The sequence below is a fragment of the Chinchilla lanigera genome, unplaced genomic scaffold (assembly GCF_000276665.1).
Source record: "Chinchilla lanigera isolate Chin_1 unplaced genomic scaffold, ChiLan1.0 scaffold00096, whole genome shotgun sequence".
NCBI classification, from domain to species: domain Eukaryota; kingdom Metazoa; phylum Chordata; class Mammalia; order Rodentia; family Chinchillidae; genus Chinchilla; species Chinchilla lanigera.
In genome coordinates, this window is record NW_004955497.1 from 2020604 (window position 1) to 2041854 (window position 21251).

The 21251-nt window shown below is 43.3% G+C and overlaps 1 protein-coding gene across 1 annotated transcript in view; it reads right to left on the minus strand.

Moving 5' to 3' along the window:
- Micu2 (mitochondrial calcium uptake 2) overlaps positions 1 to 21251 on the minus strand; it is a 94076-nt gene that overhangs the window by 10269 nt on the left and 62556 nt on the right. The window contains exons 6-8 of the mRNA XM_013505450.1: positions 18270 to 18317; positions 17230 to 17312; positions 4195 to 4260 (exon numbers count right to left, since the gene is read on the minus strand). Of these exons, the coding sequence (XP_013360904.1) occupies positions 4195 to 4260; positions 17230 to 17312; positions 18270 to 18317 (197 nt within the window). The remainder of the gene's footprint in view (positions 1 to 4194; positions 4261 to 17229; positions 17313 to 18269; positions 18318 to 21251) is intronic.

Genomic DNA, 21251 nt, shown 5'->3' on the forward strand with positions numbered 1-21251 from the left:
CCCCCCCCCCCCCGTACTTGTTTTGGAGATGGCTACTCAAATCTTCTGCGGGGTTTTCAGCTGGGTTCTTGTTGTTGTTGAGCTGTGAGAGTTCTGAGGCCAGCACTTTATCAGTTTGTAGGTACCTTCTCCCACCTACTGGGCTGTCTCCTCCCTCCTGTGATAATGCCCTTTGGCAAACACAACTTGGAATGTAACCCTCTCACCAGCCCGGAGATTCTTTTCAGAATCCTTCTGGTAGCTCTCTCCCACTTCTCCTTCCAGGGGAATTTCAGACGCACTCTGCCAGGCTTCAGGACACCACTCGCCCACACCCACTGCTCCCGGGTCACGTCTGCCAAAAATCTCCCCCAAACAAAACCAAAGCACCCTCTGAGCTCAGACCTGGATTACACTGAACTGAGAGTGATCTAATGGGAACTGACCTCTTCACAAGGCTTACTATTCCTAGGAATAAAGCCTGTCTTCACATTTATTTCAATCATATGTTCCTCAATAAAAAAATTATAGTTTTCGTTATGTAGATGCTTAAAAATATTAAACTTTACTTTTTGGTATGGAGTTTATTTTTAAAGGAAAATTTTATACTATATTAAACATGTGGTTTACTTAAAACATTTGTTTCGGGAACTTACTAACCACACTTATTAAAAGGCAATCTAACCTTATTGGCCACTAAAAAATACGGCAACTACCTCTGACCTCTCCATGATGGAACGTGCTCGACAAGTCCTCTCTCCAGAAAGCAGTGAGCTGCAGCAAATGGACTAAGAACTCGAGCGCTCAGAAGGGCAGGCGCCCGAAACGCGGCTTCCCTGCAGCTGATGGACGGGGCTCACTCGACGGGAGCGGGAGATCGGGGCGCCGTGGCTCCACTGGCGGAGGCCCCAGGCCTGCTTGGAGCGAGCCGCAGACGGCGCACAGTGGATGGGGAAGTGTCTGTGGAGGTGAGACGGCCAGGGAGGCTGCCGGAGCTCTCCCTGCGCCCCAGCTCAGGCCGGCTGCAGGGCAGAGACCATAACCAGTCCTCGAACCTGAACGTCCTGGCTCCAAGAGCCCGCACCCACTCGCAGGGTGGAAACACAGACTGAAAAGGGGCCGGAAGGGTGAGCGTGCTCCCAGCCCCGCACACGTCTCACAGCAGGGCTGCGTGCTGCCTCCTGCAGCGGGGCAGTGGGCTTCAGAGGTTTGGCCTAGGGCAGGCGGGGAGAAAGGGAGGACCTCAGCACAAGCGGTCACACGCGTTCTCTGATGGCTGTGGGGGGTCTCGTCAGCACCACACACAGCTTCACTTTGATAGTAGCTAACAGGAAGAAATGGTTCTAGGGAGTAGTGGATCAATGAAGTCTACATGACTGATTTTTTTTTGGTAGTGGGTATTGAACCCAGAGCCCTTCCACCGAGCTACGTCCCCAGCCCTTTTTAAAATTTTGAGACAGAGTCTCGCTAAATTGCCCATGATGGGCTTAAATTTGTGATCTTCCTGCCTCAGCCTCAGAGTAGTGGGATTATAGGCATGTGCCAACAACACCCAGCTATGTTAATATCCCTAAACACAGTATATAAAAGCATATACAAAATAAAAAACCTAAGAAGATTCCCAAAGAACAGAAATAAAATTTATAAAATAAGAAATATAAGAGTTCTAGATAACTGTCATAAGAGTATATCTGTAATATGAAATCAACTCATACAGATTAAAAACAAAACAGAGAGATTCATGCTGGAGAGACTGCTGAGAAATGGGCATGCTCATTCTGTCCTGGACTGTAAATTATTATAACTTTTCCAGAAAGTAATTTGGTAACAAATATCAAAAGCCTTAAAAATATTCATGCCTTTTAAATTTCACTTTCACAACTCTATCTTAAAAATACATGTTTAGATATTTATTATCACAGGATAGTTCTAACAGTAAATGGTGGGAAATAATCTTAACCAACAAAAGGCCAATTAACCAATAAAAGCTTAATTATGTTGTACCCACACGACTAGATTTTTTTTCACTCACTAAAAAACACTACCTGAGCACCTGTGCATGCCTGCTACTTCACCCACCATGCAGATACCATGAGTGCAAAAAGTCAGCCTTCCCCAAATGCGCCTGGCTGTGGGTGATCCATAGAGAGCTCTTGGCTTACCGGGGGCGCGGGCCACACCAGACAGCCCAACAGTGAGATTCAGGGCGGGTTTTGGGCCAAAGGGAGACTGCCGCCAGGCACACGGGCGTTTGTGCGGCTGACCCCGGGCAAAGCTCTGGACAGCGAGGTCTCCGGGGGCCTCCCTAGCTGCCCCTCCTCTGTGTTCACTGTTAGACAGCGGTGCCTGCGACTAGCTCTGTCATGGCTCCACCCGGAGGAGACACCTGCAACCTCTGGCTGTGGCACCTTCCAGAATCCTGCTCCGTGCGCCTCTTCCTTTGCAGAGTGGACACATGATTTTAATGTCTCCACTCACTGCAATAAGCTGTGACCGTGAACATAACTGCAGTGAGTCAGACGGGTGACACTGTTCACAGGTACTGTGTGAGTCTGTACAGCTGGGGACATGGAGGGTACTCCAAGCACACACAGGGTGTGTCCCTCCTGGAAGAGGAAATAGTTAAGGACTCGGATGTGAGACAGAGAGTCAGTATTAAGGTTACTTGAAGGGAACAAAATATAAGAAGGAACTGTGATTTTACTCATTTGCAAATTTTGAAGCAGACATCCTTGGCTTTTTTTTTGACCGGGACTTGAACTCAGGACCTGTGCTTGCCAGGCAGGCACTTACGCCACTGAGTTAAATCCCCGGCAGACATCCTTGAAAAGATGAAATGATTTGGAAATTTAAGAAAGTCTTGGGCTGGGGATGTACTCAATGGCACAATGCCTACCTGGGAAACACGAGGTCCTGAGTTCAATTCCCAGTACAAAAAAATGGAGATCTCATAGAAAGATTGGGTAAAATTATAATTAATCAAAAGACTGTCAATTGAAGATGTACTGATATGCGTAACTCATAGGCATGAAAATCACTTCATACTGTGAGAAAATACACTGGGCAGTATTTATCAGTCTGTCAATGACCTTGTTAACATTCATGCCTTTTGATCCAGCCACAGAATTTCTGGGACGTCATCCCTCAGACACACTCACACATGAAGCGTGACCCTGTATCTTCAGTTGCACTGCTGTGGCTCCTTGATGTCCTCAACTAATTCAAAACATTTTCCTGTCATGGAGACTTTGACTTAGGGGAGGAGTCAGAGGTAACGCGGTGCCAGGCCCAGCGAGGAGGAGGGTGAGGACGCAGCGCTGTGTTCTCCCAGGCCCGCCTTCTCACCGCGCGGCACACAGCGGCAACATTCACTGCGTTTCCCAACACACCTTGTAAAGACGCTCAGGAAAGAGGAGTTCGGAACTGCTTCATAAAATGGTAAGAAAGATGAGGTACATGTGTTTACACTGAGAGGGAGTATCCTGAGAGGGATTAACGGCAATGTGCCTTTTACTGTAATAAATTTTTAAAAAATTAAACATTTACCTTATATTTTGATCACTCTTTATAAAATGGTGTAAATACAAGATTATTCATTGCAACATTACTTCTAATATGAAAAGACGGAGATAGGGCCGGGCACAGTGGTGCACGCCTGTGATCCCACACTCGAGAGGCTGCGGCAGGAGGACTGCCCCAAGGGTGAGGCCAGCCTGGGCTCACTGTGAGTTCTAGGCCTGACCCTGTCTCAAACACCTCCCCAAAAGATAGCTGCGTGTCAAACGGCTTTCAAAAGGGGAATGCGTACATGAGCTGCTATTTCCACAAGCAAAGCAATATGGAACCATGAAACAGCACAAGATACTCTGATCTGTTAAAGGAAAGAAGACAAACGGAGCAGTGCGGAGCATGCTGCCGAACAGAGATGTGCTCATTACAACCAGCTTGCACACTCACGAGCTCCGTCTCGGGAAGTACGCAGCACACGGACAGCATGCTCTGCGCTGGGAGGAGGATGGGGGGACGGAGGGGAGCGTTTTGCTCTGTCTGCCTACTCTTGTGCGCCCCGAGGCAGAACCGTGTGAATGCGGTACATCTATTTAAAATACGGCGTTATTAACAAAGCTGACCAACTATCTGGGGGTACTTAGTCGAACAAACATAACAGAGCAGATACTGAAAATGTTTGGAAACACTTAGTTTATGTATACATACCTCACATTCTGTTTCACTAGTTTTCACCATCTTGAAGTCATCTTGTTTACTTATGATCTTCTGTAGCTAAAAAGATTGCAAGCACAAATTTATATGTGTCTACTGAAATTTTCAAAATAACCTGAAAACAGATGCTAAGATGTCATTATAAAATACGTACTAACTTGTCACATATTACACATTTTCTGCATAGCTCTGATTATCCTTTTTTCTTAGGCTATATAAGAATCAAAAGAGAAAACAGATAAAAAAGTACTAACACTATTTACAATTTTTCTCCAAGGAAAGCTAGTTTACTTAATACATGTATGTTCTAAAAGCAGTAGTCTAAAGAAAGTCTTAGTGATCCTATCCTTTTAAGAGAATTTTTATTGATAATTTACTTTTCATATCACTGATAATGGTCACATTCTAAGTATAGTATATAGTACATACAAAGCTATTTATATTATATACATGTTCTTTCTCCTTTTATGCATTTATAATACATTAAAATAATTTTAAGACTTACATTTCTATTAATTATAAAATTCATGCTAGTACTCTGAAACTTTTTTTTTTGTCTTTTTGAGACAGGGTCTTGCTATGCAGTTCAGGCTTGCCTTGAGCTCACTTTGTAGCCCAGGCTGGCCTAGAACTCGCAGCGATCCCCCTGCCTCAGCCTCCCGAGTGCTGGGATTACAGGCATGTGCCACCACGCCCGGCTGTACTCTGAAATTGAATACATTAAAAAACCTACCTACCTTTCAGAGTCATCTGTACCAATCTTCATATGGAAAGCAAATTAAAAAAAAATTTAAAAATAAAAATAATCAGATGTAGACAAAAGTCTCAAAATATGAATTTAAATCAGTCAGGAGGTAAACCTTCCCTTATTTTCCCTGTAGGTGATCTCTTTGCTAAAAGACTGAAAACTGCTATAATTACAACCAAATTGTCCATCACAAACTCAGGCACTTTTCCTAAGTTAGGAAAATGGCGCATGTCTAGGCCGCTAAATCCCGCGCCCAGTGTTCACTACTCTTCCCCGCTTAGTTTAGGGGAACGTGGAGAAGCTTTCCATTTGTTGTGCCTTTTGTTTTTTAAAATCGACAGCCAAACGACACACAGTCCCAAGCTCAACACCCAAACGTGTTTCCCGTTTTTCACTGCCCCGCCTCTCTGTCAGTCTTACTATGTAGATTTCAAGCACCTCGAGAAGAGAGTTCTGTAATAAAGCACTCTACAATCATTACTCAGCTTCAGTGATTATTGGTACCTTCGTCACTGTCGGTTCAAGTATCACTTCTACCCTGTTTCCCCATTATTATTTACAGCTCTAGAGAAAAAGTGCCACATTCAGATTTATCTTAGCCATGCCATTTTGATCATTTCTTTGTCTCTTTTTCTCCATCCTTTCTCCCCGCCTCCCCATGGAAGCAGTTCTGGCTTTTCTCACTAGTTCAGTTACTTTAGAAATTCAAATAGATGAACTCATACACGTACATTCCCGCGCTTGCCTTCTTCGTTCAGCGTGGAGGCCCCGAGATGCGCACGCTGTCTGCGCATCAGTTGCTCCTATTTATTGTGAGGCTCTATTACACTCTGACTGTCCCGCCTTTTGTTTACTTGTTCCTAGTCCTAAACTGCAGTGTGACGGTACCTTTATTCTTTCTGTGCTGGTGCTGCGGACTGAAGCCAGGGCTTCATGCGTGCTAGGCAAGCTCTCCCCGGCCTCCCGGTACACTTCTGCAAGTCGCAGACTGAGGAAATTCTACTTGGTTGAGTTTTATCAAGAAAGGGTTTATTTTGTTAAATGCTTGGAGTGGGCTGCCACGATCATAATGGTTTTTCCTTTATTATGGTAATAAGATGGATCACACACGGACTGGCCTTTCAACCACCAAGACCATTTAGCATTCTTTGGGTAAATCTCACTCGGATGTAAGTAGTGGTACTGAGCGTTGAGCCCAAGGGCACTTGGCCGCTAAGCTAGATCACTAGTTTTTTTTTAATTTTAAAATTGAGTCTTGCTAACCTGCCCAGCTGGCCTTGAACTTGTGATCCTCCTGTGTCTGCCTCCCAAGTAGCTGGGATTACAGGTGTGTGCCACACTCCTGGCTATCATGTATTACTCAGTTCCATGCTGGATTTGAGTTGCACTATCTGGTTAGGTATTTTGTGCTTTTGTTCAAGAGGAAACTGGTTTCTGATTTATTGTACTTGTTAGGTCTTTTGTCAGGTTTTAGTTGTTAGGGCTAAACTGGTCTCACAACGTGAGAAGGAACTACTCTTTGTCTTGTATTTTCTGAAAAGGTTTATTGTCGGGATCTGTCTTAAATGCTCAGTAGATTTTACCAGGACAGCCACCCGGATTCCCACATTTCTTCCCGGGAAGGTTTCAGGCAGTAAGTCTGATTTCTCTGACAAAGACTGTGCAGACTTAGATCGCACCTCTTGTTACGTTTGTTTTTTAAGATATGTCCGTTTCATCCAAGCTATCAAACTTACAGGCACGTATGAACTGGCTGTCCTTTTCACATTATTTTGTTTTTATCTTTCGTGATCTGTAGGCTCTGTGACAGTATCTCCTGATTCCTAATATTGATAATTTGGGTCCTCCTCTCCTGTTTTTGCTAGATCATGTTGGAAGGTTTGTCAAAATTTATTGTGTAAATAACTAAAATTTTAAAATAAAAAATTAAAAATAAGCGTTATCCAGAATCCTCATTACAATTGTTATAAAGTCCAGAACTTATCTTTCTTTGTATAAGACATTTAATTTAGTTATAATCTTCATCATCTTACTGTCAAAACATTGTAAACAAAACAAGAAAGTACGAAGAGGATGAGTTCATCCAAGAAGGAAATTCTCAGGCGCTCCTTCCCCGCTCGGGTGGTGTTTGGCGCAGGACGGGCCTGTCCTAAAGTCTGCGCAAAGGGTTTTACAGCAGATGATCTTCCTAAGTCAAGTTTCACCCAAAACACTCCAGTTTGGACCCTGGAGAAGGCTGAGCAGGTCCTGGTGTGCTGTGAAGATCACAGCGCTGCGTGTGCAGTTCTGTCGTAACAGTCCCACCCGGAAGAGCCTAAGCATATGCATTTCTGCCTAGAGCCCTAGGCCAAACGTTTCCTGTCTCCTTAGCTACCTTGTAAGCTGGCTGTGACACTGACCCATGACGACAAGGTACTGAGTAGTTACGTGGCCACAGCACTCTCCTAGGCCAGGGAAAACAAGCTGGAAGGGGAGCTCTGGCCCCGTGTCTGCATTTGCGCTCTAGGGGGCTGGCGATCACAAAGCAAGGGCCTTCAGATAATGCCGTGTCTGTGGCAGCAGGCAGCCGGGGACAGGGCTGGGAAAGGCCGCTGCGGAGGGCACCGCTACACAGGCTTGCTCCAGGGAGGTCTCTCTGAGGAGACAGCCCTGGCGAGACCCAGTGACCGAAAGCCACCGGGGGTGGGAAGCTCCTTCCGGGCAGAGGAGTGAGGTTTCCGGTGCACGCAGGGCACTGTGTTAGAAAAGCAGGAAGAAGGCACCTACTGGCCAGATGCAGACCCTCCACTACTTAGGAAAGTGTGCCAACTTTACTGCGCATTCATTTGGATTGGTATTTTCATTATGCGGCCGACAATGGTGCACGGAGAGTCAATGTAACTTCTTTTTGCTTTCACGGTGATAACTTAGAAACTCTTAAACAATACTGTTGCAAAGCCAGGAAGAATTCTACTGAAGGCTTACATAGTTATGTAGTAGTAACTCCAGCAGGTATATTTAGTATGATAAAATTATAGCACTATATGCGGAGCACAGTCCTTCCTGCCAGTATGAAAGCGATGTGAAATGAAAGGACCACCTAAGGAGCAATTTATACTACGAAACAGAATTGTCATTAATCTGCTGTTTAGAGAAGCTGCATTAAAACCCTGGCACGTATCCCACATAAGCAGATGCACCATCTATCAAGGTAGAGATGAAATGAATTAACTATTACTGGCTTTGATCACTGTCTGTGTTGTTTATTATTACCTGACAGAGAACAACTCAGGCAGACAGCCGCTATTTTATGAGTGCTTGCGATAAAAAGTAAGCAGTACCCTCACTAACACAGTTTTCAGATCTGGACGTTAACAAAACATACATGCATAACAAAATGCAAAGGTAACTAAGACAAATTACACTTTAGGACATTGTCACAAGATTTTAATTAATACACTTTCTCATTACTTCTGTCTTTGATGTTCAAATCATTTTGTTATGTTTATGTTTATATTGTTGGTATTAAAGCAATTCTCATTACTTTTTTGGCACTTACAGTAAGGAGAGCAACCTGTAAAACTTATTGGGGGAACATTGAGATAAGCTACGAAAAACTCCGCTCTTTAAATACACCTTTCTGATTTGAAAAGAACCGTTTGGTTCTTTCAGGCCATTTCAAATATAAGCTGTTGCACATTTGGGTTTACTAACAGAAATGCAGTTTTCTTCTCAAGGCTTTTTTTTAAATCTTTTTTTTTTTGTTTTGTTTTCTGTTTTTGAGACCAAGTCTCGCTATGTAGTTCAAGCTAGCCTTGAACTTGCAGTAATTCTCCTGCCTCAGCCCCCTGGGTGCTGGGATGACAGACATGTGCCACTTATGCCTGGCTTTTCAATGCTTTTTTTTAAACTGAGGTGTGTATGACACATCGTGGATTATCAAGTTTGTAGTGTCCATGATTAGCACAAAGACTCTTTTTTTTTTTTTTGAGACAGGGTCTTACTAGGTAGTTTGGGCATTCAGGCTGACCATGAACTTACTTGTAGCCACGCTGGTCTTGAACTTGTGCTGATACTCCTACCTCAGCCTCCTGAATGCTGAGATTACAGGTGTACAGAACCATGCCTGGCCTAAGAATCTTTTAAAGACCTATAAGGTTGTCTTTTCTAACCTCACACTTAAAACACATCAGTCAAATATCCCGTCACATTCATTTCTTAACTCATGGGCTAATTATCCAAGAATTTTCTAAATATGTAAGGAGAAACCAGTATTCAGAAACTGTTCCACAACGTGCACATGAAGCTGCTAAATGAAAACTGTACTTGGAACCCTTCAGGTGAGCCCTGCACTGTGCCATCACACTGGGAGCGGAGGCTGCCTCCAGCGCCCCTCGGGTCTCCTGTTGCATCTCCTCGCTTGCTCGGGTCCTGCCTCCTGCCACCACCGTTCCCAAAGGGCGCCGGACCTGGGTCCTTGGAAGCACAAGGCCAGCGCTGTAGCCAGGGTGCTCCACGGCCACGCTGTGAGAGAGCCTCCCGCTTCATCCTTCCGGGGGCGGAAGGGAGGCTCCCTGCGCTTGCGACTCCCAGGAATAAAGCCAGAAAGTCCAACTAAGGCCTGAGGTAAGTGCGAAACAGCTTAACTACTTTAAAAGAACCTCATCTTTATGCATCGTGGCCTTTACATTCCAACTGCCCTCTACCTGAATAACAACAGCAGCAGCAGCAGCAACAACAGTAATAAACTGATTTGTGCCAGGCGTGGTGGCACACACTTGTAATCCCGGCACTCGGGAGGCTGAGGCGGGAGGATTGTCGTGAGTTTGAGACCAGCCTGGGCTACACAGTGAGCTCAAGGCCAGCCTGAACTGCATAGCGAGACCCTGACTCAGAAAGACACACACACACACACACACACACACACCAACACAAACGGATTTGTGTCTCATCCCTGAGGTAGAGCACTGTTACCTTGTGGCCTGTGGCTTCAGATATTTCAGGTTTCACTTGTGTGAATATTCTGTCTCTCAGCCTTCAATGAGTTCTCCAGTTTAATCATCAAGTATCTGAAAATGACATCTTTATCTAAGCAGTTCTATTCTGATTCCTACTAACTCACAAACTTCAAGGGGCCTTCTGGGGACGGAGTTCAGCATTAAGCACTCCCCTTTGTTTTGGTTTTCTTCCCTAGGCTGGGTCACCCTCACCCTCTGGGCGTTGTTAGTTCCCTCTTTTCTACTCTGCTACTTTAGAATTTCACTCTTGGCTTTTCCACCGCAGTCCAACCTCTTAATGAAACTGTTCTCCAAGACCCTGTCGGCCTTCTTCCTCTGCACTGCCCTCCTCTGAGGTCATGTGTTCTCATGACTTCATCACGGCTTCTGTGAGGCTTTCCCTATCCTGGCCACATGCTGGCTGACCTCCACATGCTTGCTGTGCTTGTCTGTCCCAACAAGGACGTCCTACCAGTGTGCGAAGCTCAACATTTCTAAGCTCACTGTCGAGATCGCTCCCAACCCAGTCATCCCTGACTGCCCCTTCAGACAGGCAGGCACTGCGGGAAGAGCAGGGCTCTCACGCTGGACGGCTCTGGATTTCAGTCCTGGCTGCAATGTTGGCTACACATCAGTTTCCTCACTTTTCAATGGGGTAACCGCCAGTGCCAGCACTCCTGGTGAGGGAGACGGGGAAAGCAGGGACACCAGGCTCTCCTTCCCTCTCACTGCTCTGACCCAGACGGAAGCCAGGTCTGCAGCGGCTATCGTAACACCGCGGCTGTACTTCCCAGTTTTCATTCACAGTGTGAGCTCAACTACAACAGCGGAAGGCGCTCCCTGCCTCTAATCTCGCCCGTGACTCATCGCCCGCTCTGCAGCTAGACAGGTTCTGGAAGACTGCCCTGCAATTACTTCTTAGCCGGCTTCTGCTAACGCAGACTTCACGCGAGCGATCCCGCTTCTTAGTGAGAAGAGAGGCTCGCGCTTCAGTAACAGCAGCAGTGCTTGCCCCGGCGTGACGCTAGTTTCCCCAGAGGAACATTATTTTTGTTTTCTGCTTTCTTCAGCCTGAGTGGAACTGAATACGAAGACAAATTTACGATGGCTGTCTTAGTATTTCCTTTCCTCCTTGCTCGCTGATTATCTTCTGCTTGTGGCCCTTGCGGAGGTCACAGTATCTGGAATTTGCTGCTCTTTCCACCTCGCCTACTCACATGCACATTCAGCTCCTTGCTGGAACTCCAGGCTGCTTTTACACTTCAGTGTCAGATGTGATAAAGACCGCTGCTTCTGAAATGTCCAGATTTGCTCACTGTTACGGGTTGTGTCTAGATGTGCCCCCAAAGCCTCATGTAGTCATAGGGGCAGCTGAATCTAGAGTTTGTGATTGATTCATTGTCTAGGGCTGGGGCAATGGGTGTGAGTGCTACATCCGCCCTTGGGTGTGTAGCCTGCACGCAATATAAGGGACAGAAAGAGTCTTCCCTCTTGCTCCTCCCTTTCTATTCTTGTTGCTTTTGCTGTTTTCTGCTACCATGAACTGCTGCCCTCTGCCATGTGCCACCCTGCCTTGGAGCCAGCTAAGTAGGGACTGAAACCTCCACCAATAGTGAGCTAAACAAACCTTTCCTTCCTTAAATCTGGGCGTCAGGTATTATGTCCCAGCAACAAGAGAAAAGTAACCAAGACATTAACATCGGTTCACACTGACTTCTTAGTGAAACAAATTTTTTTCAAACCCGTATCTCTAACACATTTTTGAATGCAAGTTTTCTCTACAGCTTTCTATTGAATTTTGCTTACAATACGGTGAGAAAATGAACCCCATAAATTACTACCTTTCTTCTGAACAGTACAGTGAAACCTCCTATCTGCAGAGGTGTATTTCAGGCAACTTCAGTCCTTTACAGTGCTCCAGGGTTCTTTACTAAGTGCAAGCCCACAAGAAGAGCCATTTCCAGCGGCTGAGAAGGCTGTCACAAAGGTGTGCAATGAAATCTGTACAAAATCTCCCAGCCTGCAGTCTTCCAGACTCTAAAGCAGTGCTGACCAACAGAAATATAATGGAGCCAATGAGGGATTTGTTTTCTAGTAGTCACATGAAAAAGGTAAAAAGCAACGAGTTAATCAATGTCTAGATTATTCACCCAGTATTCTTTGACACTGACAGTCTATCTCGATTCAGATGGTAACATTTCACTGGAAATATCCGATCTGTACTTAGATTTATCATTGGAAAAGTAGATTCATACACTCAAGTTGTTTCAAACACATGCAACAGTTTTCCTGTACTTGAAGTGAATGCAGGTTTTTCAATTTAAAGTTAATATTAATTAAATCAAACCCAACTTTCGGGGCCACACGTAACATATTCCGGAACGTGGCCAACAGCTGCTGTGTGGGATGGGGGTGTAAGCACAGAGCCCATGTTTCACATATAACTTTACTGAGTTTTTAAAATCTATTTTTCCAGTATGCTGGAGACTGGAAGGAAGAAACAGAAGACGACTAGAACTGACTAGAGCTGAGCGTTCTTTCACGCTGACCCCGCTGACATGGCAGGTGCTACCCTAACAGGGAGGAGGAGAACAGAAGACCAGAAACACTCACTAAAAGCACAAGACTCTACAGCCAGTCAGTCGGAGGGTAAGTAATTCAGTACGGTCTTTGGTGTGTGTGTGTTTGGGTTTTGTTTTGGTATAGGGCCTCATTGCTCTGTAGTCCAGGCTGGCCTTGAAAGTATGTTTCTCCTGTCTCAGCCTCTCAAGGGCTGGGGTGACAGGCATGGGGCAACATTCCTGGTGCCACTGTACTCCCAATATACACTGAAAGTCTAAGTGGTTAATCGCTGTGAAATCATCTTCATAATGATGGCCTTGAACTATCAAGAAAACGGTAAATTCTACATATTAGTGTGCAAAGACAGAAAGTACACAATATTTGTCATGTTAAAAGTGACAAAAAGTCATGTTAAAAGTGTAATCATGTTAAGATAGTAAGCCTCAGTTAACTGGAAAATTCCTTTATGTGAAACACTTCATAATCTGATACTACCAGTTCAATAGGAATTACTCATTACCTTCAGAAAAATTCTAAACTTTGACAGATTTCAGCCATATGTCCTTTTCAGTCTAGCGTTTTGAATGTTGTCGCTGTATTCCGTAGCTTTATGTACTTCGTTTACAAATCCTCAAAGTATTTGTTCATCGTCCACAAGTCCTACTTTTTTTTTGAGACAGGGTCTTGCTACACAGGTCAGTTGGCCTTAAACTCACTATACTGGCCTTAAACTCACTCAGATTGGCCTCAAACTTGCACTGATCCTCCTGCCTCAGCCTCTTGAGTGCTGGCATTACAGGTGTGCGCCACCATGCCAGGCAGCGAGTACTATTTTAAACTACTTGACAGTTTACCTGGGTGTTACCTGGGCAGCACATTTGTGTACCTACTACTCCGAGTGTCACTTGGGCAGGTGTTATTTCAACCAGTCGATTATTAGATCGAATAAATTTAATAAACCTGTCATTTTTATATTTCCTGCTATATTATCATATAAAAATTAACAAATATGCAATTTTTGCTCATTCTGTATTTAAGTAGACCAGTAAGTGCTTAAAATAGATTCTCACTCACCCCCTCGATTACTTCTGTTGGTCTTTTTTGAACTTTTTCCATGTGCTCCATGAAGTGAGCCCGGTTAGAAATACATACAAAAATTCAAAGTACCTGGTTTGGTGTGAGAATTTATCTTCTCTTTTTTTAGGATACTAGAATTTTACAGCAATACACTTGGCTGAGATTCTGGGGACAGTCTACGACTATGCCTAAATTCAAGTCCTTCTCAGGCTGAAAGCAATATTCCACGATCTGCCTTCCTGAGTTGAATAGGAGATTCTTTTTCCTTAAATGCGACAGAGGAAAAACAACTGTGCTGGCCTCCACGTAACCGACTCACCAGATTAACCAACGCTCCCCATTCCCAGTAGGACTTAATGGCGATGCGCGCGGCAAGCCGTGCACCGGAGCTGCAGGCCCATCTCAGGCAGGCCCGTGCATTCTGGCTCAGCATCTGAGCCTAATATTTGTTGTGAATCTTGTATGTCTGCAAGCCAATTATGCCTATTGTACTTATTATAATAATTACTTTACCTAATTAAACAATTTTGTGAAGTAATAGGGTTTTCCGGAAACACTAAGAAAGCTGGAGGCAGATGATAACTAGCTGGGGATACTGGGACATTGTTCTTTTTTGGTCTGGGGAAGACACAGCTTCAACAATATATGAGTGTATTTTATGAATCAGAAGAGCCTGAAACAGAAGCAGTAGGCAAAGCCCCACCACAAACTGGGCAGCATCCAGGAACCTGCACCGAGGTCCTGCTTTATCCATCGTGAACTATGAGAGGACTCTTCTGTGTTCAGGCTTCTCCTGTCTATCTGCCATCCAACCCGAAATAATGCAACTACTATCTCACGGAAAAGTAAGTCTAAAGAGAGCTGCTTCTATTACAAAATGAGCTGAATGTTTTAGTTATGTGATAAAGGCAAACTGCTAAAAATTTTACTTCTACTTTGGACAAAAAGCAAAGGCTGATAAAATCAGAGATTTAGAAGGAATCTACATTCACACTGCTTTGCAAATACTTACATATTTGTGGTTCTTTAAAGAAAATGAAACTAGAATCTGCAGACAATACACTGTAGGCATACTTCCATAAAAATAATAGCAAGGAATTTTAATCAGTCTTTCCAATTCAAAGCAAAGGCCTTATTTCTAAAATAGATATGTATTTGTTTAAATTAACTAAAATGTTTGTTATATAGATGTCTTTATTTTCAAAAATGACTCCTTAGTTTAACAGACTTTGAAAATCAACTGAACAACTACCAGTCCTGGTCACATCAGATAAGACTGTCAGTTAAAACCCTGAAATTTCATTTGCTACCTTACTGCCCACTCCAAGACTTCATGTCCTTTCCCCCAGCTTTCCCATCTTGGCTTTATGCACCCTCTCCAAGATACTAAGATGACTCTAAAGATGCTAAGCATTTATAAACCTAAATTTTATGGGTCCCATTTTTTTATGACTTCATTTCCTATTTAAGATCTTTTTTGCTGTTTCTAGTCTTCAAGATAATTTTTGTACACAAGACAAGGTATTTTAGTAACCATGTTTGCAAAGCTTGTGGTGTACAACTTTATCAAAGGGATTATCTAAAGCACAGTTTACATGCAACAAAATGCGCATTTAAAGTGTTTACGATCTGATGAGTTTTGACAATACACCCGTGTAGCTACCACTCTAACCAAGATCTGAAACGACAGCATTCCAGAAAATTCTGTAGTTATTATTACTATTGTTATTATTATTTTTTGCAGTCGATTCCTTCTTCTTTCCTGGCCCCGTGGAACCAATGATCTGCTTTCTTTCTTTCTTTCTTTCTTTTTTGGTCTTTTCGACACAGGGTCTCACTGTGCAGTTTAGGCTCCCGCGTCAGCCTCTTGCCTCAGCCTCCTGAGTGCTGGGATTACAGACATGTGCCACCATGCCTGGACGATCTGCTTTCTTTTAATGTAGTATGTTCCCTTTATTCTTGGTTTGTTTTTCTTCCAGTACCAGGAATCAAACTCACGACCTTGCTCTTGCCAGGCAGGTGCTGTGCCGCTGAGCTAAATCCCCAGCCCCTGTAGTATGTTCCCTTTTTCTAGAATTTTATACAAATGGAGCCGTACTTTTTGTTTTAATGCACTCATCTGGGTGTGCTTAGCAGTAGTTTGTTCCTTAATGCTGAGTAGTGAGTGTTCTATTATATGGGTGGATTTATAGTCATTTACTGATTAATGTTAGGCTGCTATGAATAAAACTGCTATGAATATTCATATTCATATTTACCCAAGCTCTGGGAGAATGTAAATGTACTCTTTTCTGGGCTCAATATTTAGGGATGGGATTGGTAGTTTACATGCTAAGTATATTTAACTTTAAAAGAAGTTGCCACTTTTGTTTTCCACCGTGTCAAGCAACAATGTAAGAGAAAGTCACTTGCTTTACATCTCAAAGGCTTTTACAAAAGGCCATAAGTCAGTCAGTCAGTCTTTCCATATGTGCTCATTAATTTATCCTGATGGCTGCTGCCCGTTAGTAATGTGCTGTGTCCTCTTTTCTCTGCAATAGCTCGAGCTTATCTAATCCTCACCGGCTGTTCCGGTTTGGGTCTTAAACACCCCGAGGGCTCATGTGCTGACAGCACGGTCCCAGCCGGTGTGCTCTTGGGAGGCCGACTGGTGGGAGGAAGTGGGTCACTGGGGGCGTGTCCCTGGAGGGTGTATTTTGTCCCTGGCTCCTTCCCCTTTCCCTGCTCCCCGGCTGCCGCGAGACCAGCGGCTTTGCTGCACCCATGCTCCTCGCTGTCACGCTGCTGCCCCACAGGCCCGCAAGCCATGGAGCCGTGTGACCACGGACGCGAGCTCAGGACACTCTGGCCAAATAATCCTTGTAAGCTGATTTTCCCACACAGTCGGTCACAGCCATGGAATGCTAACACAACAATGTGTACTGACACCCAACAATGTGGATACCCAACAATGCATACCCAACAACGTGGACTGATCTCTACTTTTCTGATATGACCACTGACTTTCAAAAACAGCATGGATGGAATTTACTTGCTGGCTTTGTACAGTTATGTCTAAAAAACACCGTTTAAACGTATTTCCAGCTTTTCACATATAAGCCTTAGCAAATTCCTAGACATTGTGTGCATTATTTTGTGTCTTCTCTGGCTTTTTCTTTTTTTTTTTTTTTGCATTTTCCCTATTCTTCATGAACACTTAAATTTGTATTATTCTTACTCATTTGGGGAGTAAAAAATAATTTTAAACACATATTTAACATTCATTCTTTAAGAGTACGTATCTTATGATGCCTTTTCACTTTTTTTTTTTTTTTTTAAAGACAGGGTCTCATATGTAGTCCAGGCTAGCCTCGCATGGTATCCTCCTGCTTCAGCCTCCTGAGTGCTAGGATTACAGGCATGCACCACCACACCCGGTATTATTTACTGAAATCACAAAAATGAAACCCTATACATGTAGATGCTAAACGTATTTCTCTTTTCAGAAGCTTGTACTCCTGTAGTCTGTTCACTTATTCGTTTCTTGCAGATTGTATTATACAAATAATATTTTTTGAATGCACAATGATTTCTTGACATTTCACATGTAAACAGTGATCATATTTTTAATTTTTATGGAAATGTGCTGTACGATAACCCTAAAATGACTCACATCTATCTACTTACCTTAAAAAACTCCTTTTTCTCAATCATCTCATTGCCATCTGTATCTAACATTTTAAAAGCCACATGAAAACCAGTATGGGGTTCTGCAACAAAGGGAAAAATAAGTAATTATTCAAAAGCTAGTGAAATGCAAATTCTTTGCAGATAGACACGTCTTCAGATTTGAAATAAACCACCAGAAACTACACGAGCAAGTGCTTGAACAGAGAGAGACCAGCGCTCTCCCGTTTCCGGAGGTCTGAGGGCTCTGCCCCGCCTGCTCCAGCTTCTCTCCGCGAGCCGCTGCACACAGCTCTGCTCCGCAGTGCAGTCATGTGAGAACTTACTTCTTTAACTCTGCTCATGGTGCAGAACCTCGGTTACTTCTGCTTTCTCCGAGTAGTATTTTCTAGACTTTCTTTTGTCGTCGTTGTAGATGTACAGAAATGTCACACAGTAGAGTCTCCGCCTACTTTCTACCCTGCTTCTTCTCATGTTAACGCCTTACATACTCACTGGACACTTCTCCAAATTAAGAAGTTACAAGTGGCGTAAGATTAAGAACTAGACTACCACCTTTATCTGGATTTCATATTTTTTCACGAAGGCTTTCTTTCTACAGTCAAATACAAGACACCTGTTGCACTTAGTTTCCTGTCTCCTTGGTCTCCTCCACTGAGGGGCGCCTCTCAGTCTTTCCCTGTTTTTGTGACCTTCCCTTCACACGTTTGAAGGGAGCTGGTCAGGAGCACTGTACAATTCTGTACAGCGTCAGGTACCCCTGTGTATCCGTCGGTACGTGTGCGCCTGTGGAGAAGCTGCTGTCCGCGTGCACAAGAAGGCCGCCATTTTGTTCTGCTCAACAGACTTTCTATTCAAGACGCAAAGGGATGCCGCGTGTGTGGGAGGCAGAAGAGCCCTAACCCTAACTAACATTTCATAGATACAAAAGCTAAAGGACTAATTTTTTTTTTAAATGATAAATGCTAAACTTCAAAAATCCTTTTTGGCAAGAGTAAGCGAATTCCACCTGACAGTTGTGACGGTTGCAGGATACTTACTAGTGAGGATTGTAAGCAAGAAAAGATACTCAGTGTATGAAATCAGCCCTGAAAGAGAAAATGAGAACATCTTAGGAAACAAACTGTAGATGGTTTAGAAGCGTAAAGATATTAATATTGAAACCACCTAAGTCTAAAAAGCACATTTTTATTTTAAACCACTCTCTTTAGTTCAGCTGAGACATGCTACGGTCCTAAGAAAAAAGAAAAAAAGATACTCTAAGTTACTATCACAGTACTAGTAGGCAGAGGGTGACAGCTTTAAGTGTAAACTTCGCTGTCCGAAAGTTCCCAGGTGAAGTCCCTTTGGGTGTGTCCATGAGGATACTTCCAGGTGGGGTCAGCATACGAACTGGTGGAGTCCGCACAGTAGGCTGCCCTCTCTGATGGGCAGGCTCTGTCCCACCCAACAAAAAGCAGAGGAGGGTTCGGCTGCCCCCCTTTTCCTGCACATGTCCTTGATGTCCTTCCAAGGAGGAATACATGCCAATGCGTGTAGTTAACCAGACGTTTTAGTTAACCACTCACCTGACACACATCTGAGCTGTTTCGACCTTGTGGGTGCTGTGCATAATACAGCTACAATCAACACGGCACAAGCAGCTGCAGGAGCCCGGCTTTCACTTCTTTGGGCACACCCTCAGAGCTGGAACTGCTGAGCCACATGCTAATTGTATGTGTAACTGCGTGAGGAACTGCCTGCCATTTCCACAGCAGCTGCATTTCACATTCCCGTCAGCGATGCACAAGAGTTCCGCATTTATCCACATCCTCAACACTTGTTCTTTTCTGGCTCTGTCTTTGTATAACAGTCATCCTAACGAGGGTGAAGTGGTATCTCATGGTTTGATCTGCATTTCCCTAATGATAATTAATGCTGAAGATCTTTTCATGTATGATTAGCCATGTTATAACTTCTTTGCAGAAATATCTATCCAAGTCCTTTGCCTATTTTTGCTTGCTTTTTGTTGTTGCTGGGTTGTCAGAGTCCTCTTTATGTTCCCAGTATTAACCCTTTATCATATACAGTAAAACGGTGGATTGGGAGTCATTTGTTCTGAGTGTTTTTACAAGATAAGCAAATATTTCTAATAAATTTTAAGGAGACAGATGAGTGATGTCTTGCAATATGAGTAGTATGTGAGGCCGAACGTCACACGATCATAAATGAGCTGATGGTCCCCCCACACCTTGCTGCGGGACTGTGGGCGGTCATCTCCCAATGCCAAGAGGTTTTGGTGACGATCTTACTGGCAAAGGACGAGGAGAAAAAGGCAGAGGGATTCCCCACTTCAAATGAGATTAGGGAGATGTGTAAAATATGGGAAACAGTGAAAAATTCTGTAGAAAAGCACCACCCAAATAAGGCTGTAGTAGTGCCAGTAATGAATCTGTTTAACAGTAATGCGACGTCATTCCTATGAACTCCTCAAAGAGGCAAAAGTAATTGTCACTGGATAGGTTCCTTGTTAAAGCTGCACACGAGGAAAAAGATTCCATGAAGCCAAGGACAGCATGGCTCCACTAGTTATTGGGAAAGTCGTCCTACGTAGTAATCCTCCTTTCTCATCTCCCTCATTCCGGCCAGGAAGGTTTTCAAGGCAAGTACAGGTTAATTCATTTATTTTTCTCGATCTATTTTCTTTATTACTTTGTATAACAATATTGTAATCATTTTTTGTATGAGTATTGTTGGGTTGTGGAACAAATCATCTGCGTTTCCATGATTTCTTTAGAAAGTCTTAAAGCTTAAATTTTTATTTCATGATTTTTGTCAGCTTAATGTAAAATTGGATAAATAACAATGTTGACTTATGAAGGGTCAAAAAAAATGAGAAATATTTGACCTAATTACTAAAAAAAAAAAGAGAGAAAAAAAGGGACAACAAAGAACTATTACATAAGCTTTTGTATTTTAAAAAAAAAATTGTTGTTAAAAATACAGTAAATATTTGTTCAAACTGTGGATGACAGTGTAAATTAAGTTTATTGCCTCTGACCCACCATTTCACTTTTATGAATATATGTTAAGGAAGTTTTTAGATTATACAATGACTTCTGTAGAAATGGTTCCAATACTCAGAAACTGGGAAAAATTAAGGCCGCAATGATTACTATTTTAAATTCATGTTCTATAATGTTACCACTTAAAAACACTATGTCTAAAAAATACTTTGACAAGAATTTATAATCTTCTTTCTTAGCATCAAAGTTAATCATTTTATGTTTGCTTAAGTTATTTTATAATTTGAGATTTGTCTACAGTGATGTGATACTTTTATATCTTTAAAAACAGATTTAAAAATATGTATTTTAGAAAGAAATGAAGACCTACTGTGTCTGGTAAAGAAAGGCATGTTTAAAAATCTACTAAGATGAAGCTCTACTACAAAATCCTATATCAAATAAGCATAGTAAAATAATTCTTGCCTTTAGAAAGGAGTTTTCTAAATTTCTGTGTTGCTCTTAGCTGCTGATCAGTATCAGTAGAAAAAAACCACCTGAGCCTTATCTTTCGTAGGAGCCCCTTTCTCTGCAGGAAGGGGTATGGTGGAACTGATTCCTGGGCTGTTTGCTGTTGTTCAGTATCAGTAGAAAAAACCACCTGAGCCTCATCTTCCGTAGGAGCCCCTTTCTCTGCAGGAATGGGTATGGTGGGACGGATTCCCGGATGTGGAAAGGACTTTCCAGCAGGGTCCTTGTTTCTGCATTTGAACAAGTGTGTGCTCTTCCCATCTATATTTTTGAAGCTGTATTTCTTCTTCTCTCCTTTTATGCATCTCTTGAGGATTTAGGCCTTATGCTTGTAACTTTTCATTCTGTAGTGACCTTTTCCTAGACTCACCATGAAATCCACTCCTAGGGACCGGTCAAGCTACAGCATGGGGAAATAGCACAGCCTGTCCTGTGCGCTACACTGGCATAGAGAGCCCTTCCCAGTCCTCGCTGCGGCCCAGGAAGCTTGTATTTGTGATCCCATGG